At 38.9% G+C, this 21,203-nt stretch overlaps 1 protein-coding gene across 3 annotated transcripts in view; it reads left to right on the top strand.

Moving 5' to 3' along the window:
• The first annotated feature begins 3,065 nt into the window (after positions 1 to 3,065).
• The window catches only part of LOC110450190 (endothelin-converting enzyme homolog), a 58,728-nt gene continuing 40,590 nt past the window's right edge, over positions 3,066 to 21,203 (top strand). For 2 of the 3 annotated variants that reach the window (XM_021497503.1, XM_021497506.1), the window contains exons 1-2: positions 3,066 to 3,361; positions 8,274 to 8,867. In XM_021497503.1, coding sequence (XP_021353178.1) covers positions 8,672 to 8,867 — 196 coding nt within the window. In that variant the 5' untranslated portion in view covers positions 3,066 to 3,361; positions 8,274 to 8,671. Of the gene's footprint in view, positions 3,362 to 4,757; positions 6,722 to 8,273; positions 8,868 to 21,203 lie in introns of those variants that run through there. The other variant, XM_021497504.1, reaches the window with a different exon arrangement.

Below are 21,203 nucleotides of genomic sequence, written 5' to 3' on the forward strand. Positions count from 1 at the left end.
ACCGAAAATTGATCTAAACACCTGAGCTTAGGTCCAAATATAGCTGTACCAAATTATCAGGTCCCTGTGGTCTTGGCCAATATCACTTAATTAAGCATATGTTTACCAAAACGAAAAATATGCTTTTTCGTCTTGAAACAAGATGGATTGCAAGAAAATCGCTGAGAGAAATCTGGGGCATTTGGCAGAAATCGACATTTTTGACCTGTCATCAGATTTTATAGAATAGAAAAAGTTTAGCAATTTCAGTGGTTGAACATTCTCAATTCTCAATCCGATTACCACTTTACAATGTATATAAAATGTTCATATGCAAATAGCACGAATCCTTGTTTTCATTTTTTTATTCGCCGATGAATTTTATTAAGTTCTGTCACAGTTATTTCCCTTTGAACATTTGTGATGGTTTTAATTGTTTGTCTGTGTTTTACTTCCAGTGTTTTTAAGGACGTGCCAGATTTCGTTGGTGGAGGAAAACCGGAGAGCCTGAAGACAAATCACCGACCTGTGACAAATCACCGACCTGTGACAAGTACAGTACATGGTGATTGTCCCATGTAGGCATCGAACCTGCAACCAAGTGGTGGAGAGCTAGTGATTGTAGAAGCTTTAATAGTATTAGCTGTCATAACGCGCAGGCGTCAAAGAGTCACTTATATTAGGGATATAAAAAAATATAAAAAATATCTTTGAAACATTCTGATAATGTTTATGTAACCACTTGAGCTATCTGTGGATATTCGTTGTAAGAATGGACGTTGGTTGGCTCTCCGACCCGTGTCTGTTCTATCGACAGAGACAATAAATGGTTGTACATATATATTTGTATTTGCGTTCTAGAACATAGACCATGTGTAGGAATTACCATGATGTCATCATTACGGTATAACCCGGTTAGGGTGGTGCTGCATGGTGGTGCGGGGTGGTGGTAAGGATTATATAGGAGACTGCACTCAATGACCCTGGCCCAAAAGCGGTACTTTTGTACTACTCTTTGGCATCTTTGACCTGTTTTTCCAGATGAAATCATCAGATCTTATAGAACAGGAATAGTTTAGCAAATTCAGCGGTTGAAAATTCTCAATTTAAGGGTCCAAAATCGGGAGTCTTCCTCCAAAAAAGGAAGAGTTGGCAATTATGACGTGACATCAGATATTGAAGTCTTGGTTCTGATCTGACGGAAGAATTTTACAGAACTTGAAATTACAGATACCACAAATTCCTTTCCTTTACCTGCTGTCTGGTGATAACATGGCCATCTGATTGCCACTTCATAATGTATACAAAATGTTCATACGCATATACAACGAATTAATACTCGTTTTTATTCGCCGATGAATTTTATTAAGTTCTGTCACAGTTATTTCCCTTTGAACATTCGTGATGGTTTTAATTGTTTGTCTGTGTTTTATTTCCAATATATTTAAGGACGTGCCAGATCTTGGTGGTGGAGGAAAACCGGAGAGCCCGAAGAAAAACCACCGACCTTCGACCAGTGCTGTACCTGGCGACTGCCCCATGTCGGCCTCGAACCCGCAACCCAGTGGTTGAGAGTTAATGATCGTAGACGGTCTGAAGCTTTAAGGTATTTCATACATGTCTTTGTCAGTGTATATAGTATGTGATGGGCTCATAACTTTTCATCATAATGAAAACAATATGTAAGTTGGTTGGTATACCCATGTCAAGTACAATGTCAATAATGACCTTTGCAGAAATTAATTGTCGAATATATTCTTGATTTTGTCTGAAAAGTAACTTTTGAATGCAGAATTTTAGTGGCGCAAAATTGCATTGAATATTAATATTCATGAAAACACTTACCTGTACATGCATTTCTGAAGTATCCGTGTATTGACTATTATCGAGAAAAATGTAAGAAAATACTTCAAATCTCAAGAATGATGGCATGTATTTTCATTGGAAATTTTACAATAATTCATGAAGCTAATGACTACACCTAAGGATGTGCACGCAGGTGTGTGATGGATTCGTGTATGTGTGCTGGAGGAGGTACATGTTTTTCCCCGTTAAGATAGCGCTGATCTGATGCCGACTTTAGAGTGCTTCCTCATGATCAGTAATACATATGTACCACGCTGAAGGCACTCAGCCTAGTGTTCCGTCGAGTCACACGTTTTAGTTACCCTACATGCTGAAATATCTTGTCTCACTCACGTCATCCTCCATCCTCGATATCCATGGGCTACGCTCACTTTCGCTCTCTGCACCCCTGGAATATGTCATGGCAAACATTGGTCTCGGCTGATACCTCTCCTTAGAAGATTACGAAGGAGAGACGCCCAACATCAAAGCCTGTCAATTGTTACCGTTACGTGACCGCGAGATTCGTTTGATGTATATCAAAGGATCGAACTAGTCATCTTGTCTCATCAACAAGATAGGTGGTAGCACACACTGAGCCATCAATTTTGCTTTGACATATCCCGGGGGTGTAAGTGAGCGTAACCCCTAGATATCGAGGATGTCCTCACGTAGATTAGACTGGCTACCAGTCATGGGTTTTTACTACTACATGTGCAAAGTGTGCATTGCTGATCCAGAGTTTTCAAGGTTTTATGTAAAACAATGATATATTGTAATATTTATAACTTATTATATAAGTCACATGGAAATGAGAATTTGTTACATCTAAACCTTTAAAACATGTCAAATTACTCTGAACACCTTAGTTTAGTCCAAATATAGATGTAACAAATTATCAGGTCCCTGTGATATTTAAGTGTGTTACATGAACTATAAATAAAATCACGGACTTAGACTAATCTAATTCCGTGGTAAAATATATAACATTTGTTTAAACTATTTCTTTCTGAATCATACGCGTCCGGCGCGTAGTTGTGTCACTACGGCAGTTTTTTTTTTTTAGTAAAACAGTGTACAAACCCAATCAGAATAAAATCTCCCCCTATAGTACAACAAAGATAAACGCAAGCTGTGCATTTCCTTTTTACCTGATATTGAAAAATCAATAGAACACATTATATCTGGACTACTTGTGAAAATACCTGAATTGTCAAGAGTTTGATTGTCTGTAATACTGTTATCACGGAGGTATGTGGGCTCCTGTCCAAATTATAACCGCCACAACCTGAACTCTCCGTGGTTCTAACCAACGATTTCCTAATTGTTGGTATTGCCACGGACTTAGATAACATCTAATTCCGTGGTATTGCTCACCCGTTGGAGCCCCTTAACAGCAGCTGAAGATTCTGGACACGCGTGAACGGAATCGGATGTTTTTATTTCACACGAAATCGTCCAAGTGAAACCGATCGTTACGTTACATAAGATAAAAATGCCAAGAAAAGGCAGCGCATTGGATTGACAGAATTTGAAGGTAAGGATGGACGATCAAAATTTGTTAACAGGTACGTAGAGGAGGTCTTTTTCGTCCTTTTAAAACTCGTCGGTGATGGTAGGTAGCTATAGGGACACTGTGAGGTTAGATTCATTTTGGGTAGATATAACACACAGGGACCTGAGTATTTGTTACAGCTTTGTCTCAGGTCCCTGTGATAGAACAGGCACGAGCTAGCCTCGTTTGTCAATAGCACAGGGACGTGAAAATTTGTTACAGCTATATATGGACCTAAACTAAAACGTGTAAAATTACTCTGAACACCTTGGTTTAGGTCCAAATGTAGCTATTACAAATTCTCACGTCCCTGTGCTGTAATTAAACAGACTAGCTGGTGCCTGTTATATCACAGGGACACAACGCTGTTACATATACATAGGTCCCTGTGTGATATTTTGCCTGTAGCTGTATTTTAGTCTACTTTTAAGATTACAAGTGTGAGATTGATACCAGGTGAGCGACTCAGGCCCCATTGAGCCTCTTGTTCAGTATGAGCATGATGGTTCTTGACACATTTTCACTATTAAATAAAGAACGGATGGCAGATATATCAGTAAATTTTCTACATGTACATTTCAATATTTCAAAATGGAAACTTAACAGAAAGTTGATTTACTGGAAACCTAACATTTACTAGAAAATATTTTTTTTACCAGAAACTAACTGAAGGTTTTGCAGGCAGTGGATGTTTACCTGAAAATGATGATTTGTTTTAAGTGAAACACAATAGCCTGTAGAAATACAATCCTGTTTGTATGATAACTAAAAGCTGAATGCTCTCTGATGTAAATCAACATCGTCTGGCAGGTTTTAAAAGTCTGATCAGCTTCGTGAGTCCTTAAATCAAATTATCAAAAAGCTTTTTTTTGAGAAATATCTGAAAAAAATATTTGTTTTTGTTTTTATTCTATTCTTCTGAATCCTTGTACATGTAATTTTACTGACAACTTTCAAATATGTTTGCATGAATAGATTAAAAATGTTACATTAAGCTGTGAGGTGATTAGGCTTATGTAACAAGAACAAATGAACAAAGAAAGAGGACTAATTTGCATTGTACTGTAAGGCAAAATCACTTAAAATACTTTCCACAGTGGTTTACTATACACAACAAGCATGGTCAGCTTAATTACTACCAACAGAAATATTTGTATAGTTATTATTTCACTTATTTCATTAATAATTAATTATTGCAGTTAGTTTAAATAAATCAATTACTATATACTTAAAAAAAATGTAAAAATATAATAATTTTTGGAAGGTATCTCAGGTGAGGAATTTGAGATTGATTTTTTGTTTGAGTTTGTAAGATGACAACACTTTAGGTAGGAATTAGGAGGTCTGTACAGCTGTGTACTGTAGGACTAGTATAACTATTTGTAGTAACATCTGGACAGTCTCCGCCTGCACCAGCATCACTAGGTATCCTATAGTAACATCTGGACAGTCCCCGCCTGCACCAGCATCACTAGCTATCCTATAGTAACATCTGGACAGTCTCCGCCTGCACCAGCATCACTTGGTGTCCTATAGTAACATCTGGACAGTCTCCGCCTGCACCAGCATCACTAGGTATCCTATAGTAACATCTGGACAGTCTCCGCCTGCACCAGCATCACTAGGTATCCTATAGTAACATCTGGACAGTCTCCGCCTGCACCAGCATCACTAGGTATCCTATAGTAACATCTGGACAGTCTCCGCCTGCACCAGCATCACTAGGTATCCTATAGTAACATCTGGACAGTCTCCGCCTGCACCAGCATCACTAGGTATCCTATAGTAACATCTGGACAGTCTCCGCCTGCACCAGCATCACTAGGTATCCTATAGTAACATCTGGACAGTCTCCGCCTGCACCAGCATCACTAGGTATCCTATAGTAACATCTGGACAGTCTCCGCCTGCACCAGCATCACTAGGTATCCTATAGTAACATCTGGACAGTCTCCGCCTGCACCAGCATCACTAGGTATCCTATAGTAACATCTGGACAGTCTCCGCCTGCACCAGCATCACTAGGTATCCTATAGTAACATCTGGACAGTCTCCGCCTGCACCAGCATCACTAGGTATCCTATAGTAACATCTGGACAGTCTCCGCCTGCACCAGCATCACTAGGTATCCTATAGTAACATCTGGACAGTCTCCGCCTGCACCAGCATCACTAGGTATCCTATAGTAACATCTGGACAGTCTCCGCCTGCACCAGCATCACTAGGTATCCTATAGTAACATCTGGACAGTCTCCGCCTGCACCAGCATCACTAGGTATCCTATAGTAACATCTGGACAGTCTCCGCCTGCACCAGCATCACTAGGTATCCTATAGTAACATCTGGACAGTCTCCGCCTGCACCAGCATCACTAGGTATCCTATAGTAACATCTGGACAGTCTCCGCCTGCACCAGCATCACTAGGTATCCTATAGTAACATCTGGACAGTCTCCGCCTGCACCAGCATCACTAGGTATCCTATAGTAACATCTGGACAGTCTCCGCCTGCACCAGCATCACTAGGTATCCTATAGTAACATCTGGACAGTCTCCGCCTGCACCAGCATCACTAGGTATCCTATAGTAACATCTGGACAGTCTCCGCCTGCACCAGCATCACTAGGTATCCTATAGTAACATCTGGACAGTCTCCGCCTGCACCAGCATCACTAGGTATCCTATAGTAACATCTGGACAGTCTCCGCCTGCACCAGCATCACTAGGTATCCTATAGTAACATCTGGACAGTCTCCGCCTGCACCAGCATCACTAGGTATCCTATAGTAACATCTGGACAGTCTCCGCCTGCACCAGCATCACTAGGTATCCTATAGTAACATCTGGACAGTCTCCGCCTGCACCAGCATCACTAGGTATCCTATAGTAACATCTGGACAGTCTCCGCCTGCACCAGCATCACTAGGTATCCTATAGTAACATCTGGACAGTCTCCGCCTGCACCAGCATCACTAGGTATCCTATAGTAACATCTGGACAGTCTCCGCCTGCACCAGCATCACTAGGTATCCTATAGTAACATCTGGACAGTCTCCGCCTGCACCAGCATCACTAGGTATCCTATAGTAACATCTGGACAGTCTCCGCCTGCACCAGCATCACTAGGTATCCTATAGTAACATCTGGACAGTCTCCGCCTGCACCAGCATCACTAGGTATCCTATAGTAACATCTGGACAGTCTCCGCCTGCACCAGCATCGCTAGGTATCCTATAGTAACATCTGGACAGTCTTCGCCTGCACCAGCATCACTAGCTATCATAGTAACATCTGGACAGTCTCCGCCTGCACCATAAACACTAGGTATCAACTGAAGAGCAAGGTATATATAGTAATTTATATTATCACCTTGTAGAGCAGGGTTGAGGCAATCTTCCTTTCAAAAATGTTGAATCCACTATTGATATCCCCTGAAATACAATCTGGTAATACATGGAATTACCTTAACGCTATACTTGTTGCCTTACCAATGCATGAAGAGTTCCAAACCAAATAGAAATTGAAATAATTTCTGGATGAATGGTTATCAGGACTTGGTTTATCTGTATACGTTGAAAGGAACAGTTTAATTCACAATAATTCCTCTTTTTGTACCAAATTTTTCAGGTTTGGAGTGTGATTTTTTTATTTATCACCATTATTTTTAGAGTTATGAAGTCAAATTTACAGAATCAGCATCTAACTTTTTTTGTCAGATTCATTCAAATCGTTGCAAAGTACAGGTGTATGTTAAAGTATGGGGTTAACACTGTTTGTCAGATAGGGATCACTGTAAGGCACTTTCTCCTCTGTGATCAGTTTGAAATTTAATGGCAAGTATTGTCCAGTGTAAATGACAACTCGGTCATTCTGAGTCAGTCAAGGGAGATAACTCTCATACAAAAGCGGTATGATATACAATGCATATATATATACATCCCAACTGGTGATAAAATCAAACAAGGAATGTTGAGTTCCATCAAATACTAAACCACTCACTTGATCAACTTATCAATCAGTCAAAGTCTTAAAGCGAAAAAGGATATTTAAGGCATCATTATCGGGCAATAATAAGTTTTATTGGCAGACAAAACCTGCACTAGCTGATACAAAATAAGAACTGTTAACTTGAATGATGACTAATTCACTGAACCTGCTCTTTCAGAGGTAGTATCACACTTGTTAAGAAGTGTATCATTCCACAGGGACCTGATAATTTGTTACAGCTATATCTGGACCTAAACTAAGGTGTTCAGAGTAATTGTACATGTTTCAGGGGTTTAGATCGACTCTCGGTAAAAATGCCACCCCCAGTGATTCATTCTGTATTGGTCACTGTTTTAATTAGCATGCAGATCCTGTGTTTCCATGGTAACGTAGTTTCTGCTCAATAACTTGTTATTTTGCACTGTTTTATTTGTGGAACTAATTTACCCAACCAACTGGATGATTTTTGGAGATGATAAAATCTGGTTCAGAAAAAATAAGTTCCATTTTATGATCAGAAGTCTCGTCATGCTTCTAAAATTCCTAATCCTGGGGATTACCGTAGTGCTAGTCTTGCAGTCTTAATTAGTACTTTTAAGAATGAACTTTGTGAAGTCAAATTTCCTTCCTTTTAACCTTAGACACATATAATTTAAAAGTATTTCTGACATACTCTCTCTCTCTCTCTCTCTTTCTCTTTTGTATGTTATTTGCAACATTTAGGTTTATTATTTTTATCCTACCTCAATTAAATACAGAAATGATTAATACCCATTTAAGGAACGCATTGATTATCTACCACACAATACCTGTACAAACACAGTACATCGTAACAAAGGGCGTTCTCATTGTTATATATGATATCGGTCTATAATGTGTGTCTATATATAGCTGTTTTATTGTTTCAGGTATATGAAGTGCGGCAGCTGGTATTCCACTGCGGTGATTTTTCCCAACAGGATAATACGTTTGTAGTGTGTGATCTACGGCTCGTCCGTCCACGAATCGTCTGTAGAAAACAAAATCTGACTTCCATGGATGTCTCTACAATGTACTCGGAAAGTGTTTTTTAATTTCAACTGCACTATCAGCTGATAATTAATGTAATTTGTCAACACAGCTGAATTGTGTGACAATTTAAAAACTTATGATCATAGGATTATTGTAATGATTCGCACACATCTACGTCATGGTAACAACATACATACATGAATGTGAAGTATCAAGGGGAGATAATTTAGTAGTAAATATTTGGAACTGAGCTCAAAAGTTTCAATTGTTCAACTGTTTGAACGATCAGATTTGAATGACATGTGCTGATTCTGGTAGACATTCAGACATGAAGGTGAAAATAAAGAAAGTTTCGTGGCCGCGGACTAGGGAGGAGCGCCCTCTGCGAAGCTTTAACAGTCAGGCGGTGAGGGAAAGCTACAATAGAGCGTGGAACTCTGATTCAGAGTCGGGGGACGAACTCTCCTGGGACGAAGACGCAAACTACACATGTAAGTATCATACACTTTCTTTGTCTGAGTACAAAATTACAAACGGAAGCAGATATAGACTTGAAAAATTAACTGTAGGGACGACGCTCTTATTCTAATTTGAGATGTAACAAGGCATTTGATTGGTCAATAAAAATAATTTGCGACAGTAAAACCATGATATAGTGAGGAAAGCTACTAGTAGTCCTTATGCTATTCGTGATCCTCGTTAAACAAATAAAGAATTAAATTAAAACCATGATATACCGTCTGCAAATTTCTCATTTGCAAGTGAAGCCCAAATGGCGATTGTTAATGACGTTGATGACCCCGACTGACCCTGACACATCATAAAATTGATTATTCATGACGTCACGAACAATAGTGTGACCCCGAAACGTCAATGTAATACAGCCTCACTTTGAGTATTTCTAACGTCACCAATCCACAGCAGATCTAGAGTGACCCAGAATTTGAAGAAACCACTCAAAAATATCTTATAAACATCAATTAGAATGGGGATAACCTTACAGTGTTTTGGAATTATGCGGCGGTATATCGTGATTATACTGTCGCAAATATCCGTTTTACTGGCTCCGCTCCTTGTCACCGGTATAATCATGCGACAGTATAATCATGATATATTTCAAATTTCAAAATACGGTACGGTTATCCCCTAAGTCTTGGTCAAAATCCAGGAAAATATTCATGAAACAATTCTCAAGCACAAGAATGAAGTCCAGTGTAAACATTAAAACTAGTGTTTTAAATGATGCTTCACAAATATTCTCCCATATCATTGACAAGATGTGATTAAATTATCAATCTTCTTAACCTCTAGAGGGATTTTGACCAAATTTGTTCTAGCTAGAGCATCTTTGGATGAAGGGGCCTCAATTTTGTATAAAAGGTGATCCAGACAATTACGAAATCTACATACTATATTAATAATGTACATTACAGAATAGGTAACAAGTAAATACAGAGCGTGTACAATCCAACCTTGTTACATATATCTTGCAAGTTCCTTTGATAAACTGGTATAGTCTTAAAATGAAAATAAAATACTGAGTGAGATATTGATTAGGCCCCTTGACCTCTTGTTTAAGACTCTTTTTCTGAATGCAGCATATGACTTCAATGTACATAACTTAGATTCCTTGACAAGAAACTGTAACTCAGAGTGCTTGTCCTTGCACCAAGTTTTCAAATTTTGTTGATTAAAGTTGATGAAGAAGAGAACATAATCTGTGTTTGACAATGCTAAATGTATACCAGCTGGAGGTAGCACATGGATGTCAGAAAATGTACATGTCAAATAAATTTTGACATTAAAGAAACATTAATGTCAGAGAAATGAACAGAGGTCATTTTTATGCCCCCCCCCTCCCATTTTTTATTTTATAAAATGGGGTGTGGTGGGGAGCTATAGTGTTGCCCATGTCCGTCGCGTCCCGTCCCGTCTAGTCCCGTCAAACATCAAACACTGAAACTAATTTCACATGGTGACGGGGGCATCCATGTCTTGCAGACATTTTCTAGTTTTTCAAGGCTTCTGCTGTGGGTTGAAACCAGACCTTTGATTTACTAGGCGGCCTACATTTTTCAGAATGAGCTAAATAGACTTTCTTTGCTGAGTCGGTAGGATTAGCAGCTAGTGTTTCATATCAGAGTGACATACTTCCCTTACAGGATAGAACTTGTACCAAGTTTCCGGGGGTCATAGTGATTCCTTTGCAAGTGTTGCCGAGTATTTTTGTCATAACTCTTGGGTCCCTTCATGGGCGCCAATTTAACAGAGGTCATTATTTTTCATTGCCTCCGTAAGGAGTCGAACCCGAGACCTCTTGCTTGATTAGCCTATACGCTCTACCGAATGGGCTAAAGAGAAATTCTCCCTATCCAAGTCATCAGGAAGTGCCTAGTATTTTGTACCAGGGTGACATATATTTATTAATGTTTGCAGAAAACTGAATACATGTTGGATTTATTGATTATACTCACATGTCAAAAAGGTGTATTTGTGTCAGATATATATATATATCATATGTCTGAAAATAGAGATATATTTGTTTGTCAAGCTGGGCAGAAATATGTCTATCAGATATTGCAGATGTCTGAAAAATGATATGTTTCTTATTAAATTTCCACAGGTGTTATAATTAAAATAAATATATTGATTCTTACTGATTTTTAACTAATAAATTTACATATGTGCAAAACAGTTAAAACTGTAATAAACCCATTTTTCATTAATGATTTGATATTAATTGGTATTTTCATACCATGCGATCCGCGATACTCCAAGGGAACATGCTCACTCACATTCTCTGCACACCTGGGAATGGCGAAGTCAAAGGTTTTGTATGCACCACCTCGTGGATGATTAACAAATAGACTTTAAGTTTGATTCTTTGATGAACATGAAAAAAAGCACGGTATATACTGCATTGGAAATACTGACTGACATTAAAGTAAGGTGATGCTCTTTTTTTCTAGACATTTCCTTCAGGTTCGTAAGTAACAATTATGAAAAGTTTCTTTAAACACAACCAATAAGTGTTTCTATGTGATGTTTCAATCACTAGTACCATAATTTATGTACTCTGTCACCTTTTTCTGACAAATGACCAGTAAAGCTTATGAACACAAAGGTGTAAAATGTGAACGAAATGATGCTCTTCTGTAATCTCCAAAGGTTAGGGAATCAGTCTTGCAAATTTCAGGTTTTTCACCTGAAACCAATCGAATAGCTTCAATAACCACATTTTCAAGGGGTACAGAGAACTTCAATGATCTATTTAATTTTGAGAATGATGCGTACCCCCAGTATCTGTACCAAATAAGATCTGTGTATCATGTTGATACATCTTTTTAACACTTCATTTAAACTTTAAACGTGTAGAGCCAACGTCAGGTAAATTTAAAAAGGCGTCCGGGTAGATAAGTAATGGTACTTCGCTGTGAGTAAGGATACCAAGAGGTATACCAGGGGATTAAAGAGGTATACCAGGGGATTAAAGAGGTATACCGGGGGATTAAAGAGGTATACCGGGGGATTAAAGAGGTATACTGGGGGATTAAAGAGGTATACCAGGGGATTAAAGAGGTATACCGGGGGATTAAAGAGGTATACCGGGGGATTAAGGAGGTATACTGGGGGATTAAAGGGGTATACCGGGGGATTAAAGAGGTTAAAAAGGTATACCCGGGGATTAAAGAGGTATACCGGGGGATTAAAGAGGTATACCGGGGGATTAAGGAGGTATACTGGGGGATTAAAGGGGTATACCGGGGGATTAAAGAGGTTAAAAAGGTATACCCGGGGATTAAAGAGGTATACCGGGGGATTAAAGAGGTTAAAAAGGTATACCCGGGGATTAAAGAGGTATACCGGGGGATACCGGGGGATTAAAGAGGTATAACGGGGGATTAAAGAGGTATACCGGGGGATTAAATAGAAGAAACAATAACTGGGTTTCTGAAGGGTTTTATTTGTTCTACCAGTCCTGATGATGAAGCCTATGTGATACAGGCAAAACTAGTAGATAAAATAAAACCCATTTATTGACAAATATGTTGTGACAAAGTCCTCGTTAACTTATACTTATAAAACTTGATCATTTACAGTGTAAATATTTTGACCTGTAGAAAGATTACTGATTTAAATACGACCACCTAGAGTAACTGATCATAATGTACATCACTTTAACTCATTCATCCCTGAAGTTTCATAATGAACTATTCCAACCTTTGAATTGGAAGAGTTCAAATTTGTTTTCAGGGGTGAATGAGTTAATGTTTATATAGATACAATCCTAAAATGTGAATTGATAGTTAAGATATTAACAGAAACAGATTGAATCTATCAATGTATGGTATACTGCATGTACATAGAAAACCTGTAAGGAGCCTTTACAGAAATTTAAAATTCAATTGAAACAGCTTAAAGATTCTTCTTTTTATCACTTGGTCCAGAAAGTTTTTTTTGTGCACACATGTACATCGAGCTGTACCCGAGGCCATATTTCTGAGAACCATGTTTTCTCTATAACCATCATTAAATCATAAGTATCCCCATTTTGATGTAAATCATGTCAAACATGTATCAATCATGGACTTTTATAAATGTGTGGTTTAATATATCTGAGAATTTGAAGGTGATATTGACTGAGACATATAGTCAAGGTCCAGAAGGTGATATTGACTGAGACATATAGTCAAGGTCCAGAAGGAGATATTGACTGAGACATATAGTCAAGGTCCAGAAGATGATATTGACTGAGACATATAGTCAAGGTACAGAAGGTGATATTGACTGAGACATATAGTCAAGGTACAGAAGGTGATATTGACTGAGACATATAGTTAAGGTCCAGAAGGTAATATTGACTGAGACATATAGTCAAGGTACAGAAGGTGATATTGACTGAGACATATAGTTAAGGTCCAGAAGGTAATATTGACTGAGACATATAGTCAAGGGCCAGAAGGTGATATTGACTGAGACATATAGTTAAGGTCCAGAAGGTAATATTGACTGAGACATATAGTCGAGGTCCAGAAGGTGATATTGACTGAGACATATAGTTAAGGTCCAGAAGGTGATATTGACTGAGACCTATAGTCAAGGTCCAGGAGGTGATATTGACTGAGACATATAGTCAAGGGCCAGAAGGTGATATTGACTGAGACATATAGTTAAGGTCCAGAAGGTAATATTGACTGAGACATATAGTCGAGGTCCAGAAGGTGATATTGACTGAGACATGTAGTCAAGGTCCAGAAGGTGATATTGACTGAGACCTATAGTCAAGGTCCAGGAGGTGATATTGACTGAGACATATAGTCAATGTCCAGAAGGTGATATTGACTGAGACATACAGTCAAGGTCCAGAAGGTGATATTGACTGAGGCATATAGTCAAGGTCCAGAAGGTGATATTGACTGAGACATACAGTCAAGGTCCAGAAGGTGATATTGACTGAGACCTATAGTCAAGGTCCAGGAGGTGATATTGACTGAGACATATAGTCAAGGTACAGAAGGTGATATTGACTGAGACATATAGTTAAGGTCCAGAAGGTAATATTGACTGAGACATATAGTCAAGGTACAGAAGGTGATATTGACTGAGACATATAGTTAAGGTCCAGAAGGTAATATTGACTGAGACATATAGTCAAGGTCCAGAAGATGATATTGACTGAGACATATAGTCAAGGTACAGAAGGTGATATTGACTGAGACATATAGCCAAGGTCCAGAAGGTGATATTGACTGAGACATATAGTCAAGGTCCATATCAATTTCTCAGGTCCAACCACATATTCACAGTAATAAAAGTATTAAATTATTATATTGAAATGTAAATAATGTTCTAATCATTAAACAAGATAGAACGTATGAAAATTTGTTTGCAGGAAAGAAAGGAAAGTACTGCATTTGGCAAAGAGCATTGCAACGTTTCAATTGAAATGACGTCATAACGTGAATATTGACCTGTTGTTTCTAAAAATAGTTATACTGAGTCAATATCCACAAATCACCAACCTCCACGTGATTATTATCCAACTAATGACGTTGGAGGGAAAATGTGTGTCATCAATATTAATTGTTATCTATGACATGTCACAATGTCACGATTTCAGGCAGTTTCTATTGTCTTATGTATCATTAGCTGATCATGAGGTGATACAGATACTGTATGTACTGCTGTGTTCATATCATAGATGTGATATATATATGTATTGTTTTTTAAAATTTTGATTTTAAGTTATTTTTTGCTTTCAAAATGAAATAATTTTCTTGTTAGACTCATGAAGGGAATATTTCAAATGATTGAGAAAGCCTTTATGGCAAAAATGTAGATACCAAACTCTGAAACTGAAAACCTTAATTGTCTATCTGTAAAATATGTGCATTGATTAGGTTGCTTTACAGACATCAAGTGTAGGGAATTTTCTTTAGCTTAGCAGTTTAGCATCGGGCTGGAGAGCCAAGGGTCGCGGGTTCGAGCCCCAGCAGCGGCACTATCTTTATCACTATTCCTGTCCTACTACAAACTGTTGCCGTTGACCTTCCCTGTTCAATTTCTCGTCCTACTGCATATCAAAGTGTGGATACATACAGTAAGAAGAAACTGACCACATAGGATGACCGTATACCAAAGTGTCCATTAAGGTAATGGTCTTGCGTATCAAAGATTGAATATCCATGTGTACAATAATAGAATCTTCCCCTACCTTGAGGGTGTGACAGAGAAATCTCCAACCCGAGGGGTGATGTTTTTTGGTTGTCTAACCTGAGGGTAAGACAACCAAAAAAATCACCCAGAGGGTTGGAGATAATTAAATTCTCTGTTAACCCCTCAAGGTAGGGGATGATTGGTTTTCTCCCATCCTATTATTTCAGTCACAGCTCTACCGACAGTAGTCTGCCATGTTTGTAAACAAAATACATGTGGGGTATGCATATCGTCATTCACTTTTGATGACGTCACAATTACCGATGACGCATTTTAATGACGAACACGAGCTAATCGGTACGAGGCTATCTCCCCATAGGGGTGACAAGCTGATCTTTCCTGGCTAAAACGGGAGACACACCTGTGAAGGGGGGGAGACAGACACACCTGTGAAGGGTGGGAGACAGACACACCTGTGAAGGGTGGGAGAATATGATATCTACAGATACTAACTGCATTGGAAAAAATTACAAAGGTTTCCCTAGTGAATGACCTTGGATATATGTACCCACACATACTGAATTTGTATACAAAAGTGTTCATGTCAACAAGTCAACATGGAGATTCAAGAAAGCAGATGTATATAAGCATTCAGAGACAGATTTACTCAGGAAACCAATGTATAGCCAATGTGTTCGGATTTAGGAAACTTTTATAAAGAGACTCAGGACTCCAATATATTCAGACTCAGAAAACCTTTGTAAAGAGACTCAAGTACTCCAATATATTCAGACTCAGAAAACCTTTGTAAAGAGACTCAAGTACTCCAATATATTTGGACTCAGAAAACCTTTGTAAAGAGACTCAGTACTCCAATATATTTGGACTCAGAAAACCTTTGTAAAGAGACTCAGGACTCCAATATATTTGGACTTAGAAAACCTTTGTAAAGAGACTCAGGACTCCAATATATTTGGACTCAGAAAACCTTTATAAAGAGACTCAGTACTCCAATATATTTGGACTCAGAAAACCTTTGTAAAGAGACTCAGGACTCCAATATATTCAGACTTAGAAAACCTTTGTAAAGAGACTCAGGACTCCAATGTATTCAGACTCAGAAAACCTTTGTAAAGAGACTCAGTACTCCAATATATTTGGACTCAGAAAACCTTTGTAAAGAGACTCAGGACTCCAATATATTCAGACTCAGAAAACCTTTGTAAAGAGACTCAGGACTCCAATATATTCAGACTCAGAAAACCTTTGTAAAGAGACTCAGGACTCCAATATATTCAGACTCAGAAAACCTTTGTAAAGAGACTCAGGACTCCAATATATTCAGACTCAGAAAACCTTTGTAAAGAGACTCAGGACTCCAATATATTCAGACTCAGAAAACCTTTGTAAAGAGACTCAGGACTCCAATATATTCAGACTCAGAAAACCTTTGTAAAGAGACTCAGGACTCCAATATATTCAGACTCAGAAAACCTTTGTAAAGAGACTCAGGACTCCAATATATTCAGACTCAGAAAACCTTTGTAAAGAGACTCAGGACTCCAATATATTCAGACTCAGAAAACCTTTGTAAAGAGACACAGGACACCAATATATTCAGACTCAGAAAACCTTTGTAAAGAGACTCAGGACTCCAATGTATTTGGACTCAGAAAACCTTTTAAAAGAGACTCAGAACTCCAATATATTCAGACTCAGAAAACCTTTGTAAAGAGACTCAGGACTCCAATATATTCAGACTCAGAAAACCTTTATAAAGAGACTCAGTACTCCAATATATTCAGACTCAGAAAACCTTTGTAAAGAGACTCAGGACTCCAATATATTCAGACTCAGAACACCTTTGTAAAGAGACTCAGAACTCCAATATATTCAGACTCAGAAAACCTTTATAAAGAGACACAGGACTCCAATATATTCAGACTCAGAAAACCTTTATAAAGAGACTCAGGACTCCAATATATTCAGACTCAGAACACCTTTGTAAAGAGACTCAGAACTCCAATATATTCAGACTCAGAAAACCTTTATAAAGAGACACAGGACTCCAATATATTCAGACTCAGAAAACCTTTATAAAGAGACTCAGGACTCCAATATATTCAGACTCAGAAAACCTTTGTAAAGAGACTCAGAACTCCAATATATTCAGACTCAGAAAACCTTTATAAAGAGACACAGGACTCCAATATATTCAGACTCAGAAAACCTTTATAAAGAGACTCAGGACTCCAATATATTCAGACTCAGAACACCTTTGTAAAGAGACACAGGACTCCAATATATTCTGAATCAAGAAACCTGTTTGGAGACTTAGGAAACCGTGTAAACCAATGTTTAACAGGAGAGGAAAATGCTCAGCCAGACCAGGACTCGAACCTGGGACCATGGAACGCTAGGCAGACGCTGTAACCTATTAGCTACCTTGTCACCAGCGATCAACCCAGTCCAGTGCCATCTCAAATGTATAGAGACTCGGGAATCTATTGCATGGTGATTCAGGAAACCAATGCACAGAGATCTAGACTCAGACTGTAGACTATGGGTACTGAGATGTGTGTGATACTCCAAAGTTCCACTGATACTTCTGTCCTATACGTCAAAGTATGGTGACTCAAGACTGTAGACTATGGGTACTGAGATGTGTGTGATACTCCAAAGTTCCACTGATACTTCTGTCCTATATACTTCAATGCATGGTGACTCAAGACTGTAGACTATGGGTACTGAGATGTGTGTGATACTCCAAAGTTCCACTGATACTTCTGTCCTATATACTTCAATGCATGGTGACTCAAGACTGTAGACTATGGGTACTGAGATGTGTGTGATACTCCAAAGTTCCACTGATACTTCTGTCCTATATACTTCAATGCATGGTGACTCAAGACTGTAGACTATGGGTACTGAGATGTGTGTGATACTCCAAAGTTCCACTGATACTTCTGTCCTATATACTTCAATGCATGGTGACTCAAGACTGTAGACTATGGGTACTGAGATGTGTGTGATACTCCAAAGTTCCACTGATACTTCTGTCCTATATACTTCAATGCATGGTGACTCAAGACTGTAGACTATGGGTACTGAGATGTGTGTGATACTCCAAAGTTCCACTGATACTTCTGTCCTATATACTTCAATGCATGGTGACTCAAGACTGTAGACTATGGGTACTGAGATGTGTGTGATACTCCAAAGTTCCACTGATACTTCTGTCCTATATACTTCAATGCATGGTGACTCAAGACTGTAGACTATGGGTACTGAGATGTGTGTGATACTCCAAAGTTCCACTGATACTTCTGTCCTATATACTTCAATGCATGGTGACTCAAGACTGTAGACTATGGGTACTGAGATGTGTGTGATACTCCAAAGTTCCACTGATACTTCTGTCCTATATACTTCAATGCATGGTGACTCAAGACTGTAGACTATGGGTACTGAGATGTGTGTGATACTCCAAAGTTCCACTGATACTTCTGTCCTATATACTTCAATGCATGGTGACTCAAGACTGTAGACTATGGGTACTGAGATGTGTGTGATACTCCAAAGTTCCACTGATACTTCTGTCCTATATACTTCAATGCATGGTGACTCAAGACTGTAGACTATGGGTACTGAGATGTGTGTGATACTCCAAAGTTCCACTGATACTTCTGTCCTATATACTTCAATGCATGGTGACTCAAGACTGTAGACTATGGGTACTGAGATGTGTGTGATACTCCAAAGTTCCACTGATACTTCTGTCCTATATACTTCAATGCATGGTGACTCAAGACTGTAGACTATGGGTACTGAGATGTGTGTGATACTCCAAAGTTCCACTGATACTTCTGTCCTATATACTTCAATGCATGGTGACTCAAGACTGTAGACTATGGGTACTGAGATGTGTGTGATACTCCAAAGTTCCACTGATACTTCTGTCCTATATACTTCAATGCATGGTGACTCAAGACTGTAGACTATGGGTACTGAGATGTGTGTGATACTCCAAAGTTCCACTGATACTTCTGTCCTATATACTTCAATGCATGGTGACTCAAGACTGTAGACTATGGGTACTGAGATGTGTGTGATACTCCAAAGTTCCACTGATACTTCTGTCCTATATACTTCAATGCATGGTGACTCAAGACTGTAGACTATGGGTACTGAGATGTGTGTGATACTCCAAAGTTCCACTGATACTTCTGTCCTATATACTTCAATGCATGGTGACTCAAGACTGTAGACTATGGGTACTGAGATGTGTGTGATACTCCAAAGTTCCACTGATACTTCTGTCCTATATACTTCAATGCATGGTGACTCAAGACTGTAGACTATGGGTACTGAGATGTGTGTGATACTCCAAAGTTCCACTGATACTTCTGTCCTATATACTTCAATGCATGGTGACTCAAGACTGTAGACTATGGGTACTGAGATGTGTGTGATACTCCAAAGTTCCACTGATACTTCTGTCCTATATACTTCAATGCATGGTGACTCAAGACTGTAGACTATGGGTACTGAGATGTGTGTGATACTCCAAAGTTCCACTGATACTTCTGTCCTATATACTTCAATGCATGGTGACTCAAGACTGTAGACTATGGGTACTGAGATGTGTGTGATACTCCAAAGTTCCACTGATACTTCTGTCCTATATACTTCAATGCATGGTGACTCAAGACTGTAGACTATGGGTACTGAGATGTGTGTGATACTCCAAAGTTCCACTGATACTTCTGTCCTATATACTTCAATGCATGGTGACTCAAGACTGTAGACTATGGGTACTGAGATGTGTGTGATACTCCAAAGTTCCACTGATACTTCTGTCCTATATACTTCAATGCATGGTGACTCAAGACTGTAGACTATGGGTACTGAGATGTGTGTGATACTCCAAAGTTCCACTGATACTTCTGTCCTATATACTTCAATGCATGGTGACTCAAGACTGTAGACTATGGGTACTGAGATGTGTGTGATACTCCAAAGTTCCACTGATACTTCTGTCCTATATACTTCAATGCATGGTGACTCAAGACTGTAGACTATGGGTACTGAGATGTGTGTGATACTCCAAAGTTCCACTGATACTTCTGTCCTATATACTTCAATGCATGGTGACTCAAGACTGTAGACTATGGGTACTGAGATGTGTGTGATACTCCAAAGTTCCACTGATACTTCTGTCCTATATACTTCAATGCATGGTGACTCAAGACTGTAGACTATGGGTACTGAGATGTGTGTGATACTCCAAAGTTCCACTGATACTTCTGTCCTATATACTTCAATGCATGGTGACTCAAGACTGTAGACTATGGGTACTGAGATGTGTGTGATACTCCAAAGTTCCACTGATACTTCTGTCCTATATACTTCAATGCATGGTGACTCAAGACTGTAGACTATGGGTACTGAGATGTGTGTGATACTCCAAAGTTCCACTGATACTTCTGTCCTATATACTTCAATGCATGGTGACTCAAGACTGTAGACTATGGGTACTGAGATGTGTGTGATACTCCAAAGTTCCACTGATACTTCTGTCCTATATACTTCAATGCATGGTGACTCAAGACTGTAGACTATGGGTACTGAGATGTGTGTGATACTCCAAAGTTCCACTGATACTTCTGTCCTATATACTTCAATGCATGGTGACTCAAGACTGTAGACTATGGGTACTGAGATGTGTGTGATACTCCAAAGTTCCACTGATACTTCTGTCCTATATACTTCAATGCATGGTGACTCAAGACTGTAGACTATGGGTACTGAGATGTGTGTGATACTCCAAAGTTCCACTGATACTTCTGTCCTATATACTTCAATGCATGGTGACTCAAGACTGTAGACTATGGGTACTGAGATGTGTGTGATACTCCAAAGTTCCACTGATACTTCTGTCCTATATACTTCAATGCATGGTGACTCAAGACTGTAGACTATGGGTACTGAGANTAAAGAGACTCAGAACTCCAATATATTCAGACTCAGAAAACCTTTATAAAGAGACACAGGACTCCAATATATTCAGACTCAGAAAACCTTTATAAAGAGACTCAGGACTCCAATATATTCAGACTCAGAACACCTTTGTAAAGAGACACAGGACTCCAATATATTCTGAATCAAGA

Source organism: Mizuhopecten yessoensis, unplaced genomic scaffold, assembly GCF_002113885.1.
Source record: "Mizuhopecten yessoensis strain PY_sf001 unplaced genomic scaffold, ASM211388v2 scaffold5091, whole genome shotgun sequence".
Classification (NCBI taxonomy): Eukaryota; Metazoa; Mollusca; class Bivalvia; order Pectinida; family Pectinidae; genus Mizuhopecten; species Mizuhopecten yessoensis.